This window comes from Pseudorca crassidens, chromosome 16 (assembly GCF_039906515.1).
Source record: "Pseudorca crassidens isolate mPseCra1 chromosome 16, mPseCra1.hap1, whole genome shotgun sequence".
Lineage (NCBI taxonomy): Eukaryota > Metazoa > Chordata > Mammalia > Artiodactyla > Delphinidae > Pseudorca > Pseudorca crassidens.
In genome coordinates, this window is record NC_090311.1 from 44,239,440 (window position 1) to 44,265,067 (window position 25,628).

The following is a 25,628-nucleotide window of genomic DNA, read 5'->3' on the forward strand; positions in this document are numbered from 1 at the left end:
GGCCGCCCGCTAGGCTTCCGGGCCCCTTTGGCCCAGCGCCTCCCCCGCGGCACTCCCACAACTCGACAGCCAGACGCTTCTCTGCAGGCCGCGCGGATTGCGCGAGCGGCCATACCGCCCTCACCTCCCACGTGGAATCCGACACCTGGAAGCACAGGATTCGCTATACGGCCCCGCTCCGTCGCCTACAGCCCCGAACTACAAGTCCCAGAAAGCAGCGGGTGGGCCGCGCCCACTTCCGGCGTTGACCCTGAGGCTTCGCGAGGCGCTGAGCCCAAGGGTAGGGTTCCGTCCAACACCGAGTGCTTTTCTCAGTTTGTGAGGCCTGCGACTAGGTCCTTCAGGTTGTTCTCCTGGTTTTTATTGCAAACGCGTAAGAATTATATTAGAAATGCCCATTAAAATGTTTTTCGTTTTGGTAAAGTGCTCCTGGGGGAAAAGAACGTAAATATCCCGCGTAATTTCGCATTACCTTAAAAAATATTTTGGAGTGAGTGTCCCCTTCTCACCTCTGAAGTTCATTTGGCAAACATTATTTGAGGTCCTGCTATGTTCCAAGAACTGTTCAAGACACTTAAACAAAAAAAAAATCACTGTGGATGTTAAATTCTAGTGGCATTTCCCACTAGAGCAATACGTAATTATGATAAAAGGTATAGTGTGTTATAAGGTTATGTGTTATGGAAAAAGTGGAGTTGGGTCAGGGCATTGAGGGTGATGGTGCTGGGGTGTGTAGGTTGGGATATGCTTTGCAATTTTATTTTTATTTCTTTTTGGCTGTGTTGGGTCTTCGTTGCTGACCGCGGGCTTTCTGTAGTTGCAGTGAGCAGGGGCTACTCTTTATTGTGGTGCCTGCGCTTCTCATTGTGGTGGCTTCTCTTGTTGCAGAACACGGGCTCTAGGCACGCGAGCTTCAGTAGTTGTGGCACGCAGGCTCAGTAGTTGTGGCTCGCTGGCTCTAGAGCGCGGGCTCAGCAGTTGTGGCGCATGGGCTAGTTGCTCCACAGCATGTGGGATCTTCCTGGACCAGGGCTCGAACCCGTGTTCCCTGCATTGGCAGGTGTATTCTTAACCATTGCGCCACGAGGGAAGTCGTTGCCTTGCAGTTTTAAACAGGGGATATTGAAACAAAGACTGAGGAGATGAGGGAATCAGTCCTGTGACACTCAGCAGTCAGAACTGTTTCTTAAACATACACAGACATAACTGTTTATACAAACAGATACACTTTTTAAACAAAAACGGGGTCATGCTGTGTATATACAGGCCTGCAGTTTGCTTTTTAAATTTTGATAGTACTGTGTATCACTGATTTACATAGAAACCTTGCTCACCGAGACCCTTTTAGTTGCTAATGCCTTTAAGGGAGTGGCACCAAAATTCTCCCCAGTGGCTTTTCCATTCACCCTTCACTGAGTAACACAGGGCCACTAGGTCTTTCCAGAATACTTTCCCTGCAGATTTATCCTGGGGGTGAAAGAGCTGTTACCTAGACCTCTCCTCTGTATCTTTCCCCTTCTTGGTGTATTAGTTTCCAACTGCTACTGTAATAAATTACCACAAACTTAGTGACATACAACAAACACAAATTTATTCCCTTACAGTTCTGGAGATCAGAAGTCTGAAATCAGTTTCATTGGGCTAAAGTCAAGATGTGGGCACCGCTGGTTCCTTTTTGAGGCTCTAGAGGAGGATCTGTTTCCTTGCCTTTTCCAAGGTACGTTCACAACCTGTATTCCTTGGCTTGTGGCCTCTTCCTCCATCTTCAAAGCCCATGACTCCAATCTCTGCTTCCCTCATCACATTACCTTTTCTGGCACTGACTTTTCCTGTGTCCCTCTATTAAGGACTAATGCAATTACATCAGGCCCACCTGGTTAATCCAAGATAATCTCTCAACATCATGACCTTTATTTTAATCACATTTGCAAAGTTCCTTTTGCCCTATAAGGTAATATTCACAGTTTCTGGGGATTGGGACATGGACATTTTTGGGGGGCCTAAGACATATCTCTGAGGCTCCTCTGCCTTTTGTCTGGGGAACACAAACTGTCTCGCCAGGACCTACTGCTTCTCTATCCATTGATTCTATCACTCTTGCTCTGACTCTCACCCCTTCATGTTCTCGCTTCCCACCTCACCCAGTTTAGAGGTAGTGGCCTATCGTTATGATCAGTCTCTTGACCCTAACTTACTTGGTTTTATTCTCCTGATCACACACCAAATCTAGTTGAATCCAACTCCCTGCCTGTTCCACACCTGTACCTGTGTAGCAGGTGTGGACTGAGAAAAACACATGGCTCTGATGATTGGTCTCACTTTCAATTTATGACTGCTAAGGTCAAGTGGGCCCTTAATGCTGCCCAACTATCCTATTACATTTTCGTAGTCCATCCATTTTCCTAAATGACTATCTCACAGTTTCTCCTGTTTCTTCAAGCCTCCAGCAACTCCTTCCATCTTGCTCACAGCTGATGACTTTTGCTTTCTATGAGAAAAGAGAGCTTTCATACCTTTACATAAGCGCATCTGCCCACCTCTCTGCATTGGAGTCTGTATGCTCTACTTTCTATTCTGAATGAACAGCCCCAGTTTCTATTTAAGAAAACTCTCCATTTGTGCCCTGAATCTTATCCCCTTTCTCACACATCAGGGCATTCCTATCTCTCTTCTCTATTATCAATTTTCATTCTATAAAAACCTGGGAAGTCTTCGTTTGGGGCCTACATCTTCTGCATGTTAAGGTCTTGGGATCTGGTGGCACACTAGTCAGGGAGCACCTGAGTCTTTAGGTCTTATCTGGGGAGCCCTTGGGAGACACACAGAAAGAAAGGTGGAGGCACTTCCATTTCCTCCTGGATGACCTGCTCTGGGCTCATGGCCCAAAGTTCATCCTTGCCTATAAACAGTACTGTGGAGTACGGTTCTTCCTCACTATTCTTAAAATGAAGTCACAGAGGATGAGAGAGAGAGGCAGTGACTTGCCTGAGATCCTGCTTCTGGTAAATGGCAGAGCCAGGATCCAAACTCAGCACCTTGGGTATTGAACTGGGGTCACTTTCACTATAGCACATCTGTCTCTTCATCTTTTCAAGGTAATCACAATTGGAACAGGTCAGTTTAGAGATGAGGAAAGGAGTTTCTGTTGGCCCCCTTGGGCCCTGCCTCCCAGTCCAGCCTACTGGGGATCACTCTGACACAGAAATGCACCTGACCAAGCTGGTTGGTGGCAAATTCAATTCTGGCCATGGTGGACTTCTAGGAAAGCTGGAGAAACCATAGTTGGAACTGGAAAAAGGAGTCCAGGGCTCCTATGTAGATTTGAGCCCTTTCCGCAACCAGGCTGGCTTCTGACTGGAGCCGGGGCACACAGCTTCCTCCTTCCAGATCTCTGTGAGTTCTAAGAATGTCTCCAGCTCTATTACACATACTGTTGCCAAAATGTCCTCAAAAGCCACGGAAATGGAGAGGGTGATAAGCAGGGTCTCATCCAGCTGTCTTCACTTTTCAGACTGAGGATTGAGGCCCAGAGAAAAGAAGAGAATTGTTCAGGTGCACCCAGGCAAGCAGGAGGGGAGGGAGGAGGGAAGTTAATCTTGCCCAGTAATGAAGGGCTCTTGGTGCTGCCCTGCTAGGGGTTCAGGAAAGATGGCCTCAGGGCTGTAGAAACTCATCATTATAGTTCACATGCTGCTAGGAGCAACTCAGCATCATTCCTGCACTTACTCATTCAAAACCACTCAGTGAGTATATTCTTTCTACCTTGTCACATGAAATGATGTTTCTCTGCAGGGCTCCACTAGCACTGGGGATGAGGAGGGTTTCAGTGGTTTTCAGTGTTATGAATCCTCTCTTCTCCCCCATCCTCTTTCTCCCTTATTGTGTGCTGTTGCTGTGCTTCTCACCTTTATTCACACTCCACATGTTGACTTTCTGAAAGATGTTGGGTATAGCCAACTAAGGACTCTAATGAGTAGATAACAACTTAAAGGTTGTCCCCTCAATCCAAGGTTAAATGTATCGTAGGATATCCCTAAAGATCTAGAAATCTTTAAACCAAAATCTGTGGCTTTTTAGATGTTGTATTAGGATAATAGAGATGTTTTAAAACAAAGATCTGTATGGAGTGAAGAGGGTTGGGTTGCCAGATTGAGCAAATGAAAATACAGTATGCCCAGCTAAATTTGAATTTCAGATAAACAATGAATAGTTTTTAAGAAAATATGTGTCCCCTGCAATGTTTTTCTGAAATTCAGATGTTACTGGGCATGCTACATTTTATCTGGCAACCCTAGAGGAGGGGTATGCTTCCAAGAACTCCTTGAAAGACTCTAAGTGGGTAATTGATCTCTTGTAGGCTAACCCAAAAGATGTGCTAAGCCCTGCCTTCAACTCAGTCACCTGCTTCAGAGAAAAAGGCTCTGCAGCTAGCTGCCCAAAACCTTTCAACAGGGAGAGTCCTAACCAGCCCCTTCTGGCTCATCCTGTCCTCTGTCCTCTGTCCTTCCATCATCTTCAGTGAAAACTCCCACCTTCTCCATTTCAGAAGCCAAAGCAGAGCAGCTAAAGGCGGGGGCTGTGGGTGAGACGGTCTGGGTTTAAATACAGGTTCTGCCAACAGAAAACTGCACCTTTGTGAACAAATGTATCAGTCACTAATCCCTGAATTCCTCCTCCATAAAATGAGGCTTACGATACTTTCCCCTTTGAGGCTTACGATACTCTCCCCTTTCAGGCTGTGGTGAGGACTGCATAAAACAATGTGTGAATGGTGCTTATCACCGTGCTGGGCAGTATAAGTTAGCCGTACCATTCTCATTATTGACGTTCGGGTGGCAGCGGTCATTAGGGGCATGCCCTTGGAGACCGAGGCACCATGGAGGATGTTTTGCACCTGCTCCAGGTGTGTCTGCCCTTGCTGTCTGCGGCGTCCCTCTCCTTGAATCTCTGACTTTTCATTTCCGTTATCCCGGTTAATTCTCACAACAGCCCTGGGAAGTAAGCAAGCAGAGATTATTAACTGTTTTGCATGTGAGCAAACTGAGACTACATTTTTTAGCCTCTCTAAACCTTCCTCATCTGCTAAGACAAACAAACAAAAACAACAACAACAAAAAATGGCGAGTAGGGAAAGATCCTTACGGCAGCAGAGTTTTTTAAAATCTTATTTTATTGAAGTATAGTTAATTTACAAAGTTTTGTTAATTTCTGCTGTACAGCAAAGTGATTCAGTTATACATATGTAAACATATATATATACGTTCTTTTTCATATTCTTTTCTATTATGGTTTATCACAGGATACTGAATATAGTTCCCTGTGCTATACAGTAGGACCTTGTTGTTTTTCCATTCTATATATAATAGTTTGCATCTGCTAATCCCAAACTCCCAATCCATCCCTCCCCCACCCTGCATCCCCCTTGGCAAACACGAATCTGTTCTCTATGTTTGTGAGTCTGTTTTTGCTTTGTAGATATGTTCATGTGTGTTATATTTTAGATTCCACATGTAAGTGATATCATATGGTATTTGTCTTTCTGACTTACTTCACCTAGTATGATAATCTCTGGGTTCATCCATGTTGCTGGCAGCAGAGTTTTTGAATCTCCTCAAGTCACTCATAAAAATGGGCTGAGTCACCAGTATAGCAGAGAAACATCCCACTGGACAATACCTTTAACAAAACCAGAGTCAGGGTCTCCCCTCAAATTCCAGAATGGGTCAGGTCAAACCACCACTAGGTTTCAGCAGCTGTGCTGAGATAGTGAGGGTCGTGGAACCCAGAACCTCAAAACTGCCAACAGATAGCCTAGCTTCCCATTCTGAGTGGAATCATCAGCAAGAAGCTGAGAACACTGTTGAAACATGGCTAAGGTTCCAAAAGCTCCTCCACAAGCTCCGGTTTGTGGACGAATCCACAAAACTGCAGGAAACTGAAGAAACCAGGGCTCTCTGGAGAAATGGCTGTTTCATGGCAAAGCATAGCTTTATCCTGAGACAACTTGTCTTCCAGAGAGTGAGGAAGTGTGAAAGATGACTACTATCATGTCATAAGGACCCAGGGCCAACCTGAAATGCTCCCCTATCTGATTCAAACAGACCAGGTAGAAAAATGTGTCAGGCACTTAGGGAGATTTGAATATGGGCTGGATATTAGATATTAAAGAATTTGTGGGGAAAATGACCAACCAAATGAGAATAAACAAAGGCTGTTTATTCAGAGCTTGCTAATGGCAAGGGAGCTAATGGCAAGGGAGTCAGCCACCATGATTTGCATTTTGGCAGAGACTCGAAGGCAGGCAGCTGAGTCGGAAGGCTTTAGAATGGAAAAGAGGGAAATGGCTTCAGGTACACCCTGTTCGCAGGTTGTTGGCGAAAGGAAACTAGAGGGGGCTGACTTCAAGAGGGCATCTTATGTGATTGGTTGGGGCGTATATTTGGTTTTCTCTGGTTGGTCCTAAGTTGGAAGTGGGCACAAAAATTAGGGATACTCACAGTTATTAATCAAGACCAGACATTTTGGGGGGTGATTGATAGTTTGGCTTCCTAGACTGATTGTGCTAGAGATGGTGACCTGACTTCTTACAAGTCTGACTTACAGCAGGCTGATTTCGTGGGCTACTTACTGTAGGTAATGGGTTGGTTTTCTGGGCTGGTTGCTGCAGATTGTTTTTTTTTTTTTTTTTTCTTCTGGTACGCGGGCCTCTCACTGTTGTGGCCTCTCCCGTTGCGGAGCACAGGCTCCGGATGCACAGGCTCAGCAGCCATGGCTCACAGGCCCAGCCGCTCCGCGGCATGTGGGATGCTCCCGGACCGGGGCACGAACCCGTGTCCCCTGCATCGGCAGGCAGATTCTCAACCACTGCGCCACCAGGGAAGCCCTGCAGATTGTTTTTTATGTGGTCTTGCTGTTGTCCATTTGCATATTCAGTCTCTCAAAGTATTTATTTTTTTACAGTGTGACAATGGTAAATGTAAAAAATAAAATAAAATGCCCTGAGTCAGGTATATACCTCATTAAATAAGCCAGAAAACCAGGACTTCACCAGCGGTCCAGTGGTTAAGACTCTGCACTTCCACTGCAGGGGGGGTGCGGCTTCGATCCCTAGTTGGGGAACTAAGATCCCATGTGCTGCGTGGCATGTCCAAAAAAAAAAAAAAAAAAATCCAGAATACCAAAAGGGAGGGGAGATTGATAGATAAAAGAAAATGGGCACGGGACTTCCCTGGTGGCTCAGTGGTTAAGAATCTGCCTGCCAATGCAGGGGAACGGGTTCGATCCCTGGTCTGGGAAGATCCCACATGCTGCGGAGCAGCTAAGCCCGTGTGCCACAACTACTGAGCCTGCACTCTAGAGCCTGTGAGCCACAATACTGAGCCCGCATGCCACAACTACTGAAGCCCATGCGCCTAGAGCCGTGTTCTGCAACAAGAGAAGCCGCCGCAATAAGAAGCTCGCACACCACAACAAAGAGTAGCCCCTGCTAGCTGCAACTAGAGAAAGCCCGTGTGCAGCAACAAAGACCCAAAGCAGCCAAAAATAAAATAAATAAAATTTTAAAAAAAGAAAAAAAAAATGGGCATAATCTTGATATTTGTTGAATCTGGGTTATGGATACCTAGAAGCTTGTTGTATTATTCTATGTTGTGTATATTTTGAAATTTATTTAATTTTATTTAATTTTTAAATTAAAAAAAGATTTTAAACTTTTTAAAATTAATTTCTGTTGGAGTATGGTTGCTTTACAATGTTGTGTTAGCCTCCACTGCACAACGAAATGAATCAGCCATATACATACAGAAATCCCCTCCCTTTTGGACTTGCCTCCCATTTAGGTCACCACAGTGCATTAGGTAGAGTTCCCTGTGCTATATAGTATGTTCCCATCAGTTGTCTATTTTATACATAGTATCAATAATGTATATGTGTCAATCCCAGTCTCCCAATTCCTCCTGCCCCACCCCTTTCCCCTTGGTATCCATACATTTGTTCTCTATGTCTGTGTCTCTATTTCTGCTTTGCAGATAAGATCATCTATACCATTTTTCTAGAGTCCAGTATATGCGTTATTATACGATTGCTTTTCTCTTTCTGACTTCACTCTGTATGATACTCTCTAGGTCCATCCATGTCTTTACAAATGACCCAATTTCATTCCTTTTTATGGCTGAGTAATATTCCATTGTATATATGTACCACATATTTATCCATTCCTCTGTTGACGGACATTTAGGTTGCTTACATGTCCTGGCTATTATAAATAATGTTGCTATGCATATTGGGGTGCATGTGGTTTTTTGAATTATGGTTTTCTCTGGGTATATGCCCAGTAGTGGGATTGTTGGGTTATATGGTAGTTGTATTTTTAGTTTTTTAAGGAACATCCATACTGTTTCCCATAGTGGTTGTATCGATTTACATTCTCACCAACAGTGCAGGAGGGTTCCCTTTTCTCTGCACCCTCTCCAGCATTTATTGTTTGTAGATTTTTTAAAAAAATATAAATTTATTTATTTATTTTTGGCTGCATTGGGTCTTTGTTGCTGTGCGCAGGCTTTCTCTAGTTGTGGCGAGCAGGGGCTACGCCTCATTGCGGTGTGTGGGCTTCTCATTGCGGCGGCTTCTCTTGTTGCGGAGCACAGGCTCTAGCCGCACGGGCTTCAGTAGCTGTGGCTCAAAGGCTCTAGAGCACCGGCTCAGTAGTTGTGGCGCATGGGCTTAGTTGCTCTGTGGCGTGTGGGATCTTACTGGACCAGGGCTCGAACCCGGGTCTCCTGCATTGGCAGGCGGATTCTTAACCACTGCGCCATCAGGGAAGCCCCTGTTTGTAGATTTTTTGATGATGGCCAGCCATTCTGACTGGTGTGAGGTGATACCTCATTATAGTTTTGATTTGCATTTCTCTAATGATTAGTGATGTTGAACATCTTTTCATGTGTTTGTTGGCCATCTGTATGTCTTCTTTGGAGAAATGTCTGTTTAGGTCTTCTGCCCAGTTTTTGATTGGGTTGTTTGTTTTTTTGATATTGAGCTGCATGAGCTGCTTGTATATTTTGGAGATTGATCCTTTGTCAGTTGTTTCGCTTGCAAATATTCTCTCCCATTCTGAGGGTTGTCTTTTTGTCTTGTTTATGGTTTCCTTTGCTGTGCAAAAGCTTTTAAGTTTCATTAGGTCCCATTTGTTTATTTCTGTTTTTATTTTCATTACTCTAAGAGGTGGGTCAAAAAGATGTTGCTGTGATTTATGTCAAAGAGTGTTCTGCCTATGGTTTCCTCTAAGAGTTTTATAGTGTCTGGCCTTACATTTAGGTCTTTAATCCATTTTGAGTTTATTTTTGTGTAAGGTGTTAGGGAGTGTTCTAATTTTGTCCTTTTACATGTAGCTGTCCAGTTTTCCCAGAATACCAAAAGGGAGGGGAGATTGATAGATAAAAGAAAATGGGCAGGATCTTGATATTTATTGAATCTAGGTTATGGATACATAGTGGCTCGTATTATTCTATGTTGTGTATAATTTGAAATTTCTCTAACAAAAAGTTTTTGCTATTGAGGATAGTAATAGTACCTACCTCATAGGGTTGCTTTGAGGATTAAAAGAGATAATTCAAATAGAAGGTTTATCACAGGACTTTGCATAGGTTGAGTCATATCTTGCAGGAGATCTTTGCTGAGTACTTTTCTGGCATTTCTCATTATTATGTGAGGTAGTATGTGGGATTAAACTATACAGGCTGTCTTGGAAACTGATTTTTTCACTCAACAATATTTTGTCAGCACATTTATGTAACATATGTCTATATCTATGTCGATATTTTTTTAGAGTTTTTTTTTTTTTTTTTTTTTTTGCGGTACGCAGGCCTCTCACTGTTGTGGCCTCTCCCACCGCGGAGCACAGGCTCCAGACGCGCAGGCTCAGCGGCCATGGCTCACAGGCCTAGCCGCTCCACGGCACGTGGGATCCTCCCGGACCGGGGCACGAACCCGCGTCCCCTGCATCGGCAGGCGGACTCTCAACCACTGCGCCACCAGGGAAGCCCTATGTTGATATTTTTAATGGTTGCCTAGTATTTTGTCATATGGATTTACTATAATATATTTAACCACTCCTTATTAATAGTAAGAGTGTTGAACTTTATCTGAGCCCTTTGCTTCTAGAAAACAGCACAGGTTAAGAAATCCCCACAACTTTTGTTTAGGAGACTGTATAGTGTGACATAAGATAATGATGGCATTTCAATTTAGTGGAGGAACAAAAAGACTTTTCAATGAATGGTGCTGAAAAGTTATCTATCCATTTGAGACAAACTTAGATACTATCTCATAAGATGTGAACTGTAAAGAATACATTACACAGTATTAAAGGCAAAACATTAAGGAACAAAACACAAAACTAAATTTTATGAGTTGAATTGTGTTCCCACCCGCCTTCATACGTTGACGTTCTAACCCCCAGTACTCCAAAATGTGACCTTATTTGAAATCGGGTTGTTGCAGATGTAATCAAGTTAAGATGAGGTTGTTAGGTTGGGCTCTAATCCAATATAACTAGTTGTCCTTATAAGAGGAAGTACCACATAAAGACAGAGACACACAGGGAGAATGTAAGCCAAGGATTGATGGCAACCGCCAGAACCTAGGAAGAGTCAAGGAAGAATTCTACCCAAAGTCTGAGGAGGAACCAACCCTGCTGACACGTTGGTTTTGTACTTCTGGCCTCCAAAAGTGTGACAAAATTAATTTCTATTGTTTAAGTTTGTGGCACTTTGTTACAGTAGCCCTAGGAAACTAATATAATTACTATCTAATTTTACAACATTTCATTACTCCCAAAAGAAGCTCCATACCCAGCAATAGTATCTCTCCATTCCTCCTTTCCTCCATTTGCTAGCAACCATTTATCTATTTTTGTCTCTATGGAATTTGACATTTTGGACATTTCAGATAAGTTGAATCATACAGTATGTTATATTTTGTGACTGTCTTCTTTCACTTAGGATTATATTTTCAAAGTTCATTGATTATGTAGCATGTATCGGTACTTCATTAACTTTATTGCCAAATATTATTCCATTGTTTGGATATACCATATTTTGTTTATCCATTCACCGGTTGTTGTACATTTGTGTTATTTCCAGTTTTAGCTCTAATGAATAACACTGCTGTGTACACTTATATACAAATTTTTGTGTGGATGTATATTTTCATTGTTCTTTGTTAGGTATCTAGGAATGGAATCATGGAGTGATATGGTAACTCCATATTTATCATTTTGAGGAACTGCCAGGCATTTTCCAAAGTGACTGCACTATTTTATGATCCTACTAACAACCAATGAGGATTCTGAATTCTCCACATTCTGATGGCTTCTTATTTCAGTTGAAATAAGAGCCAGTGTCTTTATAGTGGACTGAAAGGACCAACCTTGTATTAAGCAGAGTTCTCTAGAGAAACAGAACCAGTAGTGTGTGTATTTAATTAATTAATTGGCTCCTGTGGTTATGGAGACTTAGAAGTCCAATGATCTGATGTCTGCAAGCTGGAGAACTAGGAAAGCCAGTGGTATAGTTCAGTCTGTATCTGATGGCCTGAGAATTAGGGGAGCCAATGGCATAACTCCCAGTTGGAGGTCGAAGGCCTAAGAAGGGAGGAATGATATGCTGACGTAAGTCCCAGCATCTGAAGGTCTGAGGGCAGGAGAAGATGGATGTGTTAGCTCAAGTGGAGAGACCAAATTTGAAGGTCTGAGGGCAGGAGAAGATAGATGTCTTAGCTCAAGTGGGGAGACCAATCTCCCTTCCTCTGCTTTTTAAATTCTATTCAGACTCTCAGTAGATTGGATGTTGCCCACCCACATTGAGGAGAGCAGTCTGCTTTACTCAGTTCACCATTCATATATTAATCTCTTCTGGAAACACCCTCACAGGTGGGCCCAGAAATAATATTTTATAAGCTATCTGGGCATCCCTTAGCTCAGTCAAGGTGACACATGAAATTAGTCATCACAAACATGATCTGGTTTTTTCTTATGTCTTTAGTATTCCAACCTCATTGACCTGTTTCTGTTCCTCAAATAAACCAAGCACGCTCTCTGTAGTGGCTTTGCATCTACTGTTTCCTCTGCCTGGACCAGACTTCCCACAGATACACTCCTTCTTGTTACCTTACTTCCTTCGGACTCTGCTTGTATGATCTCTTATCAAAGAGGGCAGTTCATACAGCTCTGTATTGAATAAGAATCCTCCTCCCATCTCCTTACCTTGCTTTTGTTTAATCTCTCTCTTCCTGCCCCCTATTTGAATGTAAGGTCTTTGAGGGGAGGAACATTATTTTTTCACTGTGTTAAAGAGAAATTATTCTGACACTTGTTGAAACCTGCAAAGAGGGCTTTATTCAAGCCTACTGCAGTAGGGAGAGAGCTTGAACTTACCCCCAGTACAACAGGGACAAGTGGGGATTTATAGCCAACTGGCAGGGTGAGGGAGTAAATGGAAAATTACTAAGAAATTGGTTAGGTATCAAGGGGAGGTAGAAAGGAACTTGATTAGATACCAAGGGTGGGAGAATTCTTGATGAACTGGCTTCGCAGGATTCTTTACTAAAATTGGATTCAGCAGGTCAAAGACAAGGTCTAGAGGAGAAGAGGATTCACAGGATCCTGACTAAAGTTTGGTGAAGGAGGGAGTCCTGACAACTGCTTTATCCTTAGCATCTAGAAAAGTGAGTGGCACATACTGCGGCATTGGTTAATCATTGTTAGGTTGGTGAATAAATGCTCCATTCAGAGGAATTTTCTTTTAAATGAAAAGTCCTAATTGAATGAAAGATATATTTTTCCTTCCTAAGCTGTCAAACTGCTGGATTTTATAAGTAGAATTTTTTTTTTTTTGGTGGTACGCGGGCCTCTCACTGTTGTGGCCTCTCCCGTTGCGGAGCACAGGCTCCGGATGCACAGGCTCAGCGGCCATGGCTCACGGGCCCAGCCGCTCTGCGGCATATGTGATATTCCCGGACCGGGGCACGAACCCGTGTTCGCTGCATCGGCAGGTGGACGCTCAACCACTGCGCCACCAGGGAAGCCCATAAGTAGAATTTTTTAATAATACATTTGTTAAAACGGATTCAATCTTGTTCCATCTTCTGTGTCAGTTAATGGTGAGAAACTAATTTTTAATGTTCTGGGTGCTATACTTTTCTAACATGCTTTTTCTTTGTTTGATATTAAAACTGGATTACTTGGAAACAAACAAATGAACAAACCATAAATAGCTCCTCCAAAGTAACCTAAAACATGTTTTTCAGATCCAAACCAGTTTCTAGCAGTGGGTGCAAATCTTGGCTGAATATTAAAATCGTTTGGGAGCTCTGGGTGTGGTCCGATGCCAGGACCACACCCAGAGCATTAACGCAAAATCTGTGGAGTTGGGACCAAGGCGCAATTAATTTTTCAGTCTTTCCAGGTGATGCCAACGTGCGCAAATAGGATGAAGAATCTAAGACGCCGGACTGTATCCAAGACTACATTTCCCAGAGGCCTCCGCGGCCACTTCCGTTTCCGGCCCTGCCCGCCTCCGTTTGAGTAGAGCGCGGCACCGGCGTGCTCGGCTTGCACCAGTGTCTCTTCTGTGAGGAGAACAGTGAGGGTGGTCACGGCTCCTCAGCGTGCGCAGCTTTCTGGCCCAACCCTCCCAGCTAGGTCGTAAACGGCTGCCGCCGGACTGGGGCACAAAGACCTGGTGAGCTCCTCCTTTCCCCGAGGGGCAAGTTGAGGAAAGAGCGGGCTAGGAGGGGCGGGCAGATGTGAGCGGGGCCCCAACCCCAGGAGCCGTGCTGTCCCAGGTTTAAAGGCTTGCGCTGAGACCCAGGGATTGAGTCTCCGACGAGACTTTCCACATGTGTTGGCGAAGGTGCCTGACTGACTCACAGTCAGAGCTTGGCCTGGAGCTTGCTGCAAGGCCGGGCTCCAGGCAGGCGTTCCGTGCCCTTTCTTCCTGCGCTTAGCCACCTTCACCTCTCGACCTTTGTGGGGAGTAGGGAGGGTGGCGGACTGTTCTCGTTCAGTGTGCAGAGAGCGAGTTCTAGCTAGTACCGAACATGGAGGGACTTCCTCATATTTCCTTTCTTCTTCCCAAGTTGGCGTAGTCAAGATTCTTTGTCCTTGCCTGGGAGAACAGTTCAGGGGACAGACGGCCCCAAGACTACCAAGAACCCAGATCCAGGTAAGTTTGATTTTTCCTTTTCCTGAGAAATCTCTGTTGTTTCAAAATGAAGTTGGGTTTATGCCTCTTGCTTGGAAAATGCTCTGACCAGTGTATGGACCAAGCTGCCTGAGCCAATCCTGGAGTGGTTGTAGCTCTACAGAGACGGGGCCCCTCTCCCCACTGTCATCCCTTCATGTCCTTCTCTCTACCCATTACAGAGTCATTCACCAAATAGATTGTTGGTACCCATGCTTTCTAGAGTGCTAGAAAGTGAAACATACTTTGTAATAAGGTACAGCTGTTACCTCAAAGACATTGCTAACTCAGAGATAATGGAAAAACAGACACGTAGCATAAAAAGACGTAACAGGCTTTACGTTAATCATGAATGATACACATGACACAGCCATGGTAGTGCTCTCTTGACCTTCAGGGGTCAGAGGAGTCTTTAGGGTGGGGTGGTGGTAGTGGTGGTGATCATTACGGTTCTTACTGAAGAATAAATGAAATTTGCATATTTGGAGAGTTTGGGGTGACTAGGGGAAGGCGCTGCAACATGAGTGAAGCCGTTACATCTGAACCATGAATGAGCTAGCCCCAGAGAAAGTTGGAAACGTTCAGTGTCTAGAATGCCAGGTTGGAATTTGCCTTAATCCTGGAGAAAACTGGGTTTTGAAGGACTTTGAGAAGTTGACAGGAGGTAATGAACATTTTGAAGGAAGTAGTAAATAGTTGAGTATTTATTATGCAAACTAAGAGTAACAAAAATTTTTAAAAATTAAGGATTACGCATCTTCCTATCACCCTAGCGAATCAAATTATTTCATTTGAAACACCTTTGCATGTGTATATTTTAGACTTACCCATTTTTTCCTTTTAATATGCCATAGCTATTTCTTCTAGTTTGCTCCATAGTTTCATTACCACTTTCTGTAGCTCCTTTTTAATATTGTGTACTCAACCAGCCTGTGACCTTGAGCAAGTTTTTTCAACTCTCTGAGCCTTAGTATTCTTAGCTGTAAAATAGATATACTTTATGTAAGGCCAACTGGCCCGAGGCAGGGGAACGAAATCAGACTCACAGGTTGCATCAGACTGAAACTTTCTGGACCACCCAGTTCCAGGAACTGACCTGGGAACTTTCCACCTGGCCCAGCCTTCCCGCCTTTCGAGGGGCGGGACTAACGGTCCACGATACCCGAAGAGACCACCAAATAAGGAATAACCTGCGCCCTCCCAGATTCACAATACCCCTTTCCCTTCTTCCCCTATAAATTCTGCCCAAACCCTCGCCCAGGCGCGACTTCTCTGGCCCCTTTCTCTCGGACCAGTGAACCTCACCCGGGAGCGTTTCCAAGTAAAGCTTGCTTAAGCTCTCCTCCGTTTCTTGGTGCCGTTCCTTACACTTTATACATTTCTGGTGGAAATACAGAGAGATGTTGTATGTCTTAGGGCTCAGCACTGTGCCTGGTACATATTAGGTTGTTATTGCTATGAATGGCAATTAACAAATACATATTTATCGCTGTAAATTCTAGGATAAAGCCGGTATCATTTTGCATGTCTTTCAGTGTTTCTATTCATTTGTTGAATGACACATCCTTGAACATGCCCATGTGTCAGGCAGTGTTTTAGGCTGGGGAGACAGCAGTGACCCAAGTGGTCCCTGCCCTCCTGGAGCTCTCATTATAGAGTGTACTGACCATAAATCTAAACCTCTCCTGCCTGGCAGTGAGAAACCCTGTGAAAAAAAAAAAAGTGGGTCATGGGATAGCAAGTAGTAGAAAATGGGAGAAGATTAAAGAAGAACTTTCTGGCGAAGTGACATTTAAGCAATTTCACTTCATCCCTACTAAGTGAGGGATGAGCAAATACCAGGCCTGGTGGAACGAGCATGATAGGCATATTGGAAGAACATGAGGAGGGCAGTGTGATTGAAGTATGAGGGGTCACGAATCACTTCACTTTGCAGCCTCTTATCTTTTAATATTTCGTTCCTCTGAAGCAAGTCTGCTTTCCGAGGATGTCATATACGTTCCTCGTTGGTCCTTTCGTTAACTGTGTCCCACTTTTCTCCTCATAAACAATCTGAGCTATCAGAAGCTGACTTTGAATGTCTTGCCTTCCTTCTCCAGTGAGGCCTTCCTGGCTCCCTACCTCAGGGGCAAGGGAGTCAACGGTTCCTGGGTGAACGGAATTGGGTTTGATTTTGCAGGGATCACTGACATTTGGGGATGTGGCTGTGGCCTTTACCCAGATTGAAGGGAGACACCCGGATGCTGCTCAGCGGGCCCTGTACAGGGATGTGATACTGGAGAACTATGGGAATCTGGTGTTTGTGGGTAAGGATTTTTTTCTCTTTAACCCAAAATTGGTCTGCTGGGCAACTGTGCATTTTCACAGGGTTAATGATTTGGGGGTATTTAAACTCTTAAAACGGGAGGTTTTTGTTTGTTTGTTTGTTTTTACCGTGGGCTTAGAGGCTGGAGTTCATGCTCCTTTCACTCAGAAAGGTCAGAGCCGTACGGAGTTTAAGATGGGCAGCTTTGTGTGCAGTCTAGCCCAGTTCCCTAAATTTTGCATGTCCCCATTCATCTGCCACCAACAATAGGAGTTTCCTGTCCTCAAAGAGGCCTGGTTTTCTAACTGACTTCCACTCCTTCATTTCTATGACTGTGATTTGGATGTCCTTGATACCACCCTCTAGGCCTTCCTGACATATCCATGCTCTGTGTAGACCCCAAGTTGAGACTGAGATTTGGGATAACTCCTTGTGCTCATAACCACAGTCATGTTCCTTTTCTTTCTCTGTGAACAGGGCTTCTCTCTTCCAAACCCAAGCTAATAACCCAGTTGGATGGAAGAGCCATGGATGAAAGTATAAGGGGTTCCATCAGGTACTTATACAGGTGAGTGAGTCCGGAGCTCAGCACACAGAACAGTGAGGAGGGAGTTCTTGGTCAGAAGGCTCATCTTAGAGAGTCCACGTCCATGCAGAAGGGCTGTGGCAGTTGACACTAGTTGCCTCTTTTTAACGTCATCCTCATGTCAAATGACTTGCCATTTTTCTCATTCTTTCTACTCCTGCTCCTTTCACAAGGGCCTCCGGCCTCTGACTTCACACCCTGAAATCAGTCTCTTTATGTGTTGTTTCCCTCCCCATTTTCAGGCACTTGTCAGGCTACACTTTGTTCCTGCCTTCTGTCCATTCTCAGTGTCTTCCAAATTCTCCTATGGTTAGCTAGACGAATGGCTATTTAACCCTTTCTAGTTTTAATATCCATATCCCTGATCATACAGTGGGGCAGTGGCAGATTCCAGTTATAAGCATATTTTCCTATCAGGTGATTACTATTTTTGGCAAAGAAACTGATAGGGAAGCACTTTCTTCCCTTTCCCTCTGGTCTTCTTTTATTTCTTTTCTCTGTTATCATTTGCCCTTGGTTCTCATTTTTTTCTGTGTATACTTTGCATAAATTTATGTATGTCACTTTCTTCATGTCATCGTTCAGTTCTGAATCTTTAAACATGGATATTTCTCTCACCTAAAATGTGTATCCTTCTTTTAAAACGTGAATTGTCATTTTTCCTATATCATCTTCAGGGAAACTTTTATAATTGTGTTTCATGGAAAATACCAGTGATGCATAATCTTGCTTAAACTGTTTTTTTTTTCCTTTAGACCTCTAAACTATTCTTTTTTAAAATTGAAATATAATAGACATATAACATTATATTAGTTTCAGTTGTACAATGTAATGATTTAATATTTGTATATATTGGGAAATGATCACTATAATATGTCTAGTTAACATCTGTCACCATACATAGTTACAAAAATTATTTTTCTTGTGATGAGAAGTTGTAAGGTTTACTGTCTTAGCAACTTACAGATATGCACTACAGTGTTACTAACTAGAGTTGCCATGACTTATTTTATAACTGGAATTGTGTGTGTGTGTGTGTGTGTTTTAATGCTTTTCAGTAATTCCATTTGTTTTCACTATGTTGAACATTTCCCCCCTAAATGCTTGTGTAGATTCTTTATAGAGTAACAGTAGTAACTCAGTCTTCCTTATTCTTTAATCTTTCTGTTTAAATTTTGGTATTGGGTTGGGATAGATATATGTTATTATACAAGGAAGTATTTAATCCATGTCTTTTATTAAGAAATATTCTTTTAAATTCAGCATAGATGTTGAATTTTATCAAATGCCTTTTCAACATATATGGAGATGACATCTGTCTTTTCCCTTTTGGTTGTTAATATGGTACATTTTATTCTTAATTATCTTAATGACTTGGCATTCTTAGTAGAACCCCACTTGGTCATGGCATATTACATTATTCTTTTAACATGTCAGTAGATGATACTCTTTGCTAATGTTTTATTTAAGTTTTTGCATTGATACTTACAAGAAATTTGTTTATATTTTTCTTTTTCATTGGGCCATTTTCATTGAGTTTTGATTTAAATTTTGTAATAATTTTTGTGAAAATTTTTGATCCTTCCTGTTTTCATTCTTTGTTATAATTTAATTCACATGATAACTGGTTCCCTGAAGGTTTGGGTGTTTTTTTTTTGTTTTTTTTTGTTTTTCTTGTTTTTTTTTAAACTTGTTTTTTGTGGTAGCAGGGGAGAGGAATTGGGGGGTAATTCTTTAGCAGTATTCTCTCTTATATAGTAACTTGGCCAAGTAGATTTTTGCTGTCTCTTGAAACAGTTTTGGTAATTTACATTTTCCTAAAAAATATCCAGTAATTAAAGTTCTCAAATTTATCTGCATAGTATTGAACAAAGTAGACTTTTATGATTCTACATACATCCTTTACATTTATGGTTACTTTTATCCTATATATTCATGGTTACTTTCTTATGATTTACATTATTTATTTGTTTTTTTTCCATTTTCCCCCTTTCATTAGCTTGTTTTACTTTTTATAGACTCTTAGATGTATTTACTAGTGTTACTGTTTTCTGTTTTTTAATCTTTAACTCCTTTTTTTCCCCTTAGGTTTATTTACTTTTTCTAACCTTTTATAGTTGATTAATTAATCCATTGAATTTTCTTCTTATTTATGTAATATAAATATTTAAAGCTGTAAACTTCTGTTTGTTCAGTGTTTTGGTTGTATTGTAGTTTTTATTGTCATAATTTTTTAGATATTTTGCAATTTGTATTTTGATTTCTCTGATCAAAATATTAAGAGAGTCATAAGCTAACCTTCCTTTTTCTTTCTTGAAACTTTTTAAAATTTAACACATATATAGAAGAGTAGATTATATATATATATATGGTCTAAATTGGTATTTTTGAAATGAATATTCATGTAACCTGCACTCAGCTCAAGAAAGAGAACACTGGCAGTACTCTACTAAATCATACCTGATCCCTTCTAATCATTAGCCACACTCTCCTCCTCCCCCTGAACTAACACTATTTATTTTGGCCTGTTTTTTTAACTTTATATGAATGGAACTGTATATTTTTTTGATGTGGCTTTTTATGCATAACATTTTGTGAGATTCATTCATTTTCATGCATTGTCCTTCCTGTGGATCATTAGAATGCATGTTTAAACATAATTGCTAGGCCCCACCCTCAGCACTTTTTATTCATTAGGTCTGAAATGTGGACTGAAAATCTCTACAAGTTCTTAGGTGATGCTGATGCTGTTGTTACTGATCTGGAGACCAGGCTTTTAAAACTACTGCAATAGAGTATTTCATTATCTCATATTTTGGATGGATATTGGGGATGTTTCTAGCTTTTGAGAATTACAAATGGTATGAACGTTTCATATATGTTATTGCTTGGTTCATATGTGGATACATTTCTTTTGGGTTGGGATTTCTAGTTTATAGCATATGCATATATTCAACTTTAGTACATAATGCCAAATAGTTTTTCAAAGTTTTGTACCTATTTATGTGAGAGTACTCATTGTTCCATATCCTTGTCAACACTTAATATTGTCAGTCCTTTGAAGTTAATTGTTCTTTGGGTGTATCGTGTATCTCATAGTGTCTTTCTTTTTTTTTTAGAACTTTATTTTACTTTTATTTATTTATTTATGGCTGTGTTGGGTCTTTGTTGCTGCACGCGGGCTTTCTCTAGTTGCAGAGAGCGGGGGCTACTCTTTGTTGCGGTGCGTGGGCTTCTCATTGCGGTGGCTTCTCTTGTTGCAGAGCATGGGCTCTAGGCGCACAGGCTTCAGTAGTTGTGGCTCGCAGGCTCTAGAGTGCAGGCTTAGTAGTTGTGGTGCACGGGCTTAGTTGCTTCACAGCATGTGGGATCTTCCCAGACCCGGGCTTGAACCTGTGTCCCCTGAATTGACAGGCAGATTCTTAACCAATGTGCTACCAGGGAAGTCCCTCATTTTGTCTTAATATCCATATCCCTGATATCTAATGGGGTGGAGGACATTTCAAATGTTTATTGGCCATTATATGTCATCTTTTATGGAGTGTCTATTAAAAAAAAACTCTTTGTTGATTATATATGTTGTATTGCCCTTCTCTCTGTGGTTTGCTTTTCACTAACAGTGGCCTTTTGATGAATGGGGGTTTTAATTTTAATGAGCTCTATTTTATTAATCTTTTCCTTTCTTGTCATTGTGTTTTGTGTACTGTTTAATAAATCTTTCCTTTCTTCAAGTTTATAAAGATACTCTTCTGTGTTAACTTTTAGAAGCTTTATTGATTGTCTTTTACATTTAGATTTGCCATCCTGTTAGAATTGATTTTTGTGCATGGTATGAGATAGGGTTCATGTTTACTCCTCCCTCCCCCCAATATGCCAGTGTAGTCTCCTTTTCACTGCTGCTCTGCAAAGTTACCTTTGTCACAGAACATGAATCCATAAGAGTGCCTTTCTCTTCATATGACTGATTTGCTTCCACTTACCTTTACAATCAGAATCTTGAAATTTTCTCTAGCTTAATCATTACACATTAAATACATATCCCATCAAAGGCTATTTGAAGGATCTGGGCTGTTTATTACCAGACTTCACCTCCAATTTTGCATTTAAAAAATAAGTCTTAGCTCTAGTATCTGATGAATGGAATTTCTCTTCAGGCTAATAAATATAAATGTATATAAAAATAAAAATATATGTGTGTGTGTGTGTGTATATCTTTATCTCTGAGCCATTAAATGTTGGTTGTCTGCTAAATTCTCACAGAGGAATGTTATTCTCAAATTCTTGGAGATGTACAGTGTTATATTACAATGTTGTCAAATGTACCTCCCTATAGGAGTCTGTCCTAGTAATCCTGGCTTGCTTTGTGATACTTGGTTTTCTCCCCAAAGTTGTGTTTATCCTCAAATTTTTATCTTTTTTTCTTTTTTGGTGTTGCCTGTGTTACCTTCCTAACTTACCAACTTATTAGATGCTCCTTGCATTCTTTAAACACAATATTTATAACTTCTGTTTCCTTAGATCCTATTTACTTCTCCCATTTTTAGTCTTGCCATCTTTTCTTAGCAATAATCACAAGTGGGATGAATTAATTTTACATGACCTTTAGTTGTACAGAATAGAATGTTATTCTTATCCATGTGCAGCTTTCATTTTCAGTATTTCAACATAGAGAACATTTGAATTAAAAAATTTTTTTTCAGTTCAGGAGTACATATTTGAAACAAAGATGTCAGCCCTACAGCAAAATACTTCTGAGAGATCTGATTTGGGAGAACAAACAAAAAGTGTCATGATGGAAAGAGGCCTGGATTGGGAAGGCAGAAGTTGCATAGAGAAGACACACTATAAATGCAAGGAATGTGGGAAAGTCTTCAAATATAATTCCTCCTTTATTAGCCACCAGAGAAATCGTACTGCTGAGAAACCCCATAAATGTAAAGAATGTGGGATAGCCTTTATGAGCAGCTCATCCCTTTTAAATCATCATAAAATTTACATAGGCAAGAAATGTTTCAGATGTGTTAAATGTGGGAAATTTTCTCAAGAAGCAGTCAACATTTGTTAATCATCAGAAAATTCATTCTAGAGAGAAACTCCATAAATGCAATGAATGTGGAAAATTTTCAGAAATAATTCTATTCTTTTAAGTCACCAGAGACTTCATACTGGTTAGAAACCCTACAAATATAATGATTGTGGGAAAGCCTTTGCTCAGAATCCAGGCCTTGCTCATTATGTGAAAATATATAGTGGAGAGAAGCCATTTAAATGTAATGAATGTGGGAAAACTTTCAGGGATAACTCAGCTCTCTTGTAACATCAGAGAATACATACTGGTGAGAAACAGTATCAGTGTAATGAATGTGGAAAATGCTTTATTTAGGAAAAGCTCAAGTCATGTTAGTCATCAAAGAATGCATACAGGAGAGAAACCTTATCTCTGTAGTAAATGTGGAAAATCAGGTATAGCTCATCCTTTGCTGGACATCAGAAAACTCATAGTGGAAATAAACCCCATCAATAAACCCCATTACATCAATGTAATGACCGTGGGAAAGCCTTTAGCAAGAGCTCAGCCCTTACTGAACATCAGAGAATTCTTACTGGAGAAAAGCCCTAATGCTGTAAGAAATGTGGGGAATCCTTCAGGCATAGCTCTGGCCTTGCTGAACATCAGAAAATCCATACAGGAGAAAAACCTTATGAATGTAATGAATGTGGGAAGGCTTTTCCTCAGAATTCAAACCTCAAACAACATAAGAAAATTCATAACAAAGAGCCATCAAATGTAGTTAGTTTGGTAAATCATGCAGAGATAGTTTATTCCTTTTTGACCATCAAGGAGGAGACATTCAATAAATTATACACTTAATGAATATATCTGTGACCCTCTATCCTGGAAAACTTCTCACTTGTGAGGATGTTCATTGTAGTATGGTTTGTACTAGCGAAATATTTGAAGAACTTAAATGTAGCAAGAACCTAAATGCTACTATGTAGCAAGTGAAAAGAATGAGGTAGAGCTCTATATACAACCATAGATATATCTCCATGATACCTTGATAAGGTAAAAAAGCAAATTGCAAAGAATTAATATTGTGAAAATGGTCATACTACCCAAAGCAATCTACAGATTTAATGTGATCTCTATCAGATTACCCATGACATTTTTCACAGAGCTAGAACAGATAATCCTAAAATTTACAGGGAACCACAAAAGACCCAGAATTGTGAAAGCAATCCTGAGAAAAAAGAACAAAGCTAGAGACCTAACTCTCCCAGACTTCAGACAATACTACAAAGCTACAGTAATCAAAACAGCATTGTATTGGCACAAAAACAGACACGTAGCTCAATGGAACAGAATAGAGAGCCCAGAAATAAACCCAAACACCTATGGGCAATTAATCTTCTACAAAGGAGGTGAGAATATACAATGGAGAAAAGATAGTCTCTTCAGCAAGTGGTGTTGGGAAAGCTGGACAGCTGCATGTAATAAATCAATGAAGTTAGAACATGCCCTCACACCGTACACAAAAATAAATTCAAAATGGCTTAAAGACTTAAATGTAAGACACCATATAACTCCTAGAAGAGAGCATAGGCAAAACATTCTCTGACATAAGTCATAGCAGTGTTTTCTTAGGTCAGTCTCCTGAGGAAAAAGAAATAAAAGCAAAAACAAACAAATGGGACCTAATCAAACTTTGCATAGCAAAGAAAACCATAAACGAAACAAAAAGACAACCTGTGGACCAGGAGAAAATATTTGCAAACAATGTGACTGAGAAGGGCTTAATTTCCATAATATACAAACGGCTCATACATCTCAATTAAAAAGAATAAAAATGAAATCCCAATTAAAAAATGGGCAGAAAACCTAAATAGACATTTCTCCAGAGAAGATGTTCAGATGGCCAATAGGCACATGAAAAGATGCTCAGGATTGCTAATTATTAGAGAAATGCAAATCAAAACTGCAATGAGGTATCTCCTCACGCTGGTCAGAGTGGCCATGATCAAGAAGTCTACAATAAATGCTAGAGAGGGTGTGGAGAAAAGGGAACCCTCCTACACTGTTGGTGGGAAGGTAAATTGATACAGTCACTATGGAGAGCAGTATGGAGGCTCCTTAAAAACTAAAAATAGATACCATATGATCCAGCAGTCCCTAATTTAAAAAGATACATGCACCCTAATGTTCATTGCAGCATTATTTACAATAGCCAAGACATGGAAGCCACTTGTGTCCACTGACAGATGAATGGATAAAGAAGAGGTGGTATATAGATACACATATATATGATGGAATATTACCCAGCCATAAAAAAGAATGAAATAATGCCATTTACAGCAACATGGATAGACCTAGAGATTATCGTATTTAGTGAAGTAAGAGAAAGACAAATATATGATATCACTTATTTGTGGAATCTAAAAGAATGATACAAATGAACTTATTTACAAAACAGAAACAGACTCACAGGCATAGGAAACAAACCTATGGTTACCAAAGGGGATAGCTGAGGTGGGGATGGGGGGGAAATAAATTGGGAATTTGAGATTAGCAGGTACACACTACTATATATAAAATAGATAAAACAACAAGGACCTACTGTACAGCACAGTGAACTATATTCAATATCTTGTAATAACTTATAATGGAAAAGAATCTGAAGAAGAACATGTATTTATATGATGACTGAATCACATTGTTGTACACCTGAAACTAACACAACGTTGTAAATAAACTTTAAAAAAAGCAAGTTGCTTTTATATATTATGGTCTTATTTATATTTTAAAAAATGAAGCTATTTTTGTTAACATATACATGCGTGCACATGCGTGCGCTCGCGCGCTCACACACACACACACATATATATATAGAAAGAGATCTGGAAAAATAAAGGCCAAAACAGTTGTTATCTTTGAGAAGACTGTGATAATTGATTTGATGAAGTGAAATTTTGACTTTGGCTGTGTTTTTTGAAATATTTAATCAAGCATACATTCATGTATCTTCTCTCGTTTAACATAGTTGTCTTTCTAAATCAGAAACTTCAGAAGCCATAAAAAACACATAAATATTAAAAAATTTTGTATGACCAGTGGCTTCACAGTGTTAAAATACAAAGAACCAGACTTGGAGACAATATTACCACCATTGTATGTAACAAATAATAGTTAGAATATTTAAAGAGTTCTTAAAAATCCATAAGAAAAATATAAAAACCTCAGGGGAGAAGTTGTGTGGAGTATGATTGTACAGTTGTCAAAAACAATGGTCAAATTTAAAAAGAGATGACTGGCTTTAGAGAGATGTGAATTAAAATGATCACTTTTTTTTTTTGCCTATTGGGCAAAAATTAATAAGATATTTGGTGCTTCTTTAAAAAAATTTTTTTTTGGCTGTGTTGGGTCTTTGTTGTAGCATGTGGGATCTTTCATTGTGGCGTGTGGGCTTCTCTCTAGTTGTGGAGTGCAGGTTTTCTCTCTCTA

The 25,628-nt window shown here is 40.8% G+C and overlaps 1 protein-coding gene across 1 annotated transcript; it reads left to right on the top strand.

Moving 5' to 3' along the window:
- The first annotated feature begins 76 nt into the window (after positions 1-76).
- Positions 77-24,894, top strand: ZNF485 (zinc finger protein 485). Its single transcript, XM_067710165.1, is given in 11 exon segments — positions 77-344; positions 1,605-1,717; positions 13,452-13,736; positions 14,134-14,219; positions 16,417-16,543; positions 17,020-17,110; positions 21,834-22,163; positions 22,165-22,246; positions 22,249-22,502; positions 22,504-22,585; positions 22,588-24,894. Coding segments are annotated over 5 exon segments (1,140 nt in total). The 5' UTR covers positions 77-344; positions 1,605-1,717; positions 13,452-13,736; positions 14,134-14,219; positions 16,417-16,543; positions 17,020-17,110; positions 21,834-21,854; the 3' UTR covers positions 23,001-24,894.
- Positions 24,895-25,628: the final 734 nt, after the last annotated feature.